General features: G+C 42.9%; 1 protein-coding gene across 1 annotated transcript; it reads left to right on the top strand.

The window, feature by feature from the left end:
• Positions 1–357: 357 nt before the first annotated feature.
• On the top strand, positions 358–3472 carry LOC123167099 (phosphomannomutase-like). The gene is made up of 10 exons (XM_044584932.1): positions 358–477; positions 615–681; positions 816–892; positions 978–1013; positions 1142–1197; positions 1265–1364; positions 1439–1534; positions 1612–1701; positions 1920–1971; positions 2620–3472. Exons 1-10 carry the CDS (start codon positions 358–360, stop codon positions 2673–2675), a joined length of 750 nt encoding a protein of 249 aa, XP_044440867.1. The 3' UTR covers positions 2676–3472.
• Positions 3473–4014: the final 542 nt, after the last annotated feature.

Below are 4014 nucleotides of genomic sequence, written 5' to 3'. Positions count from 1 at the left end.
CTGTAGCTCCGTGATTTTCTACTGCAGCTCGGCCCGCTCCGGGAGTGGAGCTGTGGAGCGGCGCGATTCCGAACAGGGTGTTAGTATTGAAACTCTGGTCCTGCTAAAATCAAACAATGACGGACAAATCGTATAATTGGATACGCGATTTGAAAGTTAACAAAATTTCAAAAAATAACATTTATTGTGCGAAAAACACCACGTTCGCGCGTATTGACTTTCTCCGCCCCACGCATCGATCCCCCTCCCCCTCCTTTCGCCGGCGGCGGCGCTATATCACGCGGCCGCCGCGAGGAGGTGCGCCCCATCCCTTCTTATTCGTAGCAGCTGCAGCGGAGCGCGGGAGGACGAGCAGGGATGGCGGCGGCGAGGAAGAACGCCGCCGTGCTCGCGCTCTTCGACGTCGACGACACCATCACCGCGCCGCGCAAAGAGGTGTCGCCGGAGATGCGCGAGTTCATGAAGCGACTGCGCGAGGTGAGGCCTAATTCCAGTTTCTCTTTCCGTGGGATTCTCCGCCGGGCAAATTATCAACTGGGGAATAAAGTGTGGGTTAAGATCTAATTTCCCACTTACTGTATGTTGTGGCAGTCTGTGTTTCTTCCGGGGAGCAGATTGTGAGCGTGGGCCTGGTGGGGGGATCCGATCTGGTCAAGATCTCCGAGCAGCTCGGAAAATCAGGTACCCAGCCTGCCTGGATTCAGCAGAACAGTTTGCTAGGATTCCGAGTTCATCGCGAGGCACTGTTTGCTCACCTTGTCTGAAACCGTAATCAGTTGGGTCTGAATATCTGATGTTTGTTCTCTCCTCTGCAGTCATCACCGATTACGACTACGTCTTCGCCGAGAACGGTCTGGTTGCGCACAGGAACGGCGAGCTTATGGGGACGCAAGTATGTCTCCACCACATTATATATGCACACTGAGTTTACTACTGGAGATGTTGCGTACACTGCTGAATTTCGCCTGGTGTTGCAGAGTTTGAAAACGCACCTCGGAGATGAACAGCTTAAGGTGAGCCAATGTCGTGTGGCGTTCTTCTCATGTACTTGTCGCAGATGAGTTTTCAGGCCTTGATGGTGATATTATGTGTTCCTGTTAGAGTTATATTTATGTATTTCCTAACAGTTCCTACCTCACAGGAAATCATTAACTTCACTCTTCATTACATCGCGGACTTGGATATCCCAATTAAAAGGTCAGCGCTGAACCCGAGAGTTCCCTCCGCTGCTACCTCTTTACTCACCGAGTTAACATTTGCCCAGGGGTACATTCATAGAGTTCAGGAATGGAATGATCAATGTGTCGCCTATAGGGAGGAACTGTACTCAAGAAGAGCGTGATGATTTTGAGAAGTATGATAAGGTACTTTAGTTCGAATCAGAAAGGGGAAAGATGTCATTAGAAGAACATGGAACTGAGCCAATTCAATTCTTTAGGTACGTAACATTCGGCCTAAAATGGTGTCAGTGCTTCGTGAAAAGTTTGGCCACTTGAATCTCACATTTTCCATTGGAGGGCAGATTAGCTTTGATGTAAGTATTGTAACTAACTAATACATATCTGCTAGAAATATCCAGTTTGGTATTTACTACTGCATCACTGAATTCAGGTATTCCCAAAAGGCTGGGACAAAACCTACTGCTTGAGATATCTCGAAGAATTCAAAGAAATTCATTTTTTTGGGGACAAAACCTACAAGGTGAGAGATGTATATTTTAGTTGTGCAGTGCTCCCAAGGTAAGAAATCTCATTGTCTTTTCTGAAGTGAAGTACCTTTGTGCACACAAGGTGTTCGGCAACTTTTCAAGCCACTGTTAACGACATCCCATTTGATTACTACAAACTTAACTGTACTGCATCTTTCTCTAGCATTTTGTCTGACTAGTGCTTCCTTTTTCCTTCCATTTTATTTAATAGGGTGGCAATGATCATGAGATATTTGAATCTAACAGAACAATTGGTCATACAGGTATGCTGGTTGTGTGATAAAAGTTCTTGTATGCTTGTGAAATCATGGAGTTGCTTTTTCTATATTTAAGTTGAGGACATATCCCTGGATGAGTAATTTTTGCAGGACAAGAAAGGCCATAGCTAACAAGAGAGACGTAGAGAGCATCTTTGTATTGAATTAAATGAGCTGTGCTGCAGAGCATGCAAATAGCAAACGGAATTTTTAGTTGCTAATGCTAACTGATTTCATATTTGGTATTGTGCTCAAGCATGAAGGCAGTATCATTAACATCCAACTTCTCTGAATTGTTGATGATCGAGCTGTAGTGGCTGCCAGAAACTACCTTTTCATCATCATAGCTAATCATCGAAGTAGCACCATTTTTAAGTCATGTTAAAAGCTGCCAGAAACTACCTTTTCACCATCATAGCTGTAGTCCCTGAAGAGTGCACCTCAGGCTGATGGAGTAGTGAACTGAGTAGCCATAAGGCATTCGATACTCCTTCAGAAACATTGCACAACTCCCATTGTGATTTAGTTGCGAAACAGTTATGTGGTTACTCCACTTGCTAGCAATTTTAAATCTGTTGCCTGGTTCAGTTTATTCGCTGAGTTCAACCCATGGTTTATCTGTCTTTGATGCTGAGAAATCATTTACATGTGCAGTTAGCAACCCCGACGACACGATGCAGCAGTGCAGATCTATCTTCCTGTCGAAGTGATTGCCAGACTATCGTCCCATATACATTCATCTGTTTACATTCAGAGAAACATATGTACTATAGTGTGCTAGGTTCAGATTCAGGTAGAGGAACTAGAAATCAGGAAAAAGAACTTGTTGCCGTTCCTTGAGATTGTGTCTTTCATCCAAGATTTACTCTTCTTGATACACATGGTGATTTCGTTCTGGGACAATACATTTGAGGTAGAGCTTTCCAAGAAAAAAATGCTTCAGTATTTGGGAAGAGAGCATAGGCCAACCAATATTTCTATGCATGTAAGCCTTCTCCACTTCCTATTTTCACTTCTCAATCCGAATCCCAACGATCAATTTGTAGCTCCAATTCCAATCAATTGTCCACAACGCATGCATGAGATGATCGGCTAATGACATGGATTTGTCTAAGAAGTATAAGGTGGATAATTGCAAGGATTACTTATGAAGTCATAGACATGTATGCCGTAACTTTGTGAGGTGGGAGGCTGCATGTTAAGTGAAATTAGATGTAGTGGAGATCAACTATTTAGGTATATAGGATAATAGTTACTATACTCCTGTAAGCAAGCAGATATTCAAGTTCCAGCAAAAAGGAGCTAGGTTCCAGCAAAAAGGCTGGTGACGAAATTGACCATTTCACCTTTGTTTTAGTTTGCCATTTACACATGCTTAAGGTAAACTGACTTATACCTGATAGAATTAGATGAAGGGATTTTGGAACAGTAAAACCAAATGACCATCATGTGACCTTACTATGCTGGTTCAGATATAGTTCCTGTAGCAATGATCAGTGAATCACAGGTGCCACAGATCTTCAGTTAAGGCTATTAAAACAAGCATATGGCTATTGATTCTAATTGGTCCTGATGCTCACACACTAGGGCAGGGGAGGTCCAACATTTGTCAATAGCGAACTGCCAACTTTATGTATCTAAGTAATTTATTACTCCCTCGGTCCCATAAGGGGCTTTAGTTTTGTTTGCACTGAATTTTTCAAAGAGTCACATGCCTACTTTAATTCCCTTTGAATTGACTTACTACATTGCCATATTTGTGTGGCAAAAGTCCAAATTAAGAGCTGATGATGACATTAGCAGGTAATCAAGTAATTCATGAATGATTAGTTCATGCTTTGCCCTTTTTACAGCCCCATGCTTCAAGTTGACAGTAATAGTTTCCTAGCAGCTAAGAGATTAAATTAAACTACAAGTAGTAGCACTTGAGTGACAAATGAAGGAGATGCCTGTCTTGTCCAGTTATTGCGGTCGCTTTTTTCTCCGCTGACTAGTCAACATTGTATCCTAGAAGAAAATATACACGAGCGACTTGTTTGATCTAGCGCT

Source organism: Triticum aestivum, chromosome 7D (genome assembly GCF_018294505.1).
Source record: "Triticum aestivum cultivar Chinese Spring chromosome 7D, IWGSC CS RefSeq v2.1, whole genome shotgun sequence".
Lineage (NCBI taxonomy): Eukaryota > Viridiplantae > Streptophyta > Magnoliopsida > Poales > Poaceae > Triticum > Triticum aestivum.
This window is presented reverse-complemented; position numbering and strand designations above follow the sequence as displayed.

What these genes read in the sequence shown, in the direction of transcription:
- LOC123167099 (XM_044584932.1), top strand. Translation starts at nt 358, where the DNA reads ATGGCGGCGGCGAGGAAGAACGCCGCCGTGCTCGCGCTCTTCGACGTC. An exon ending in GCGAGCTTATGGGGACGCAA is followed by an intron (nt 893 to 977) that starts GTATGTCTCCAC and finishes CTGGTGTTGCAG; the next exon opens with AGTTTGAAAACGCACCTCGG. An exon ending in TCGGAGATGAACAGCTTAAG is followed by an intron (nt 1,014 to 1,141) that starts GTGAGCCAATGT and finishes CCTACCTCACAG; the next exon opens with GAAATCATTAACTTCACTCT.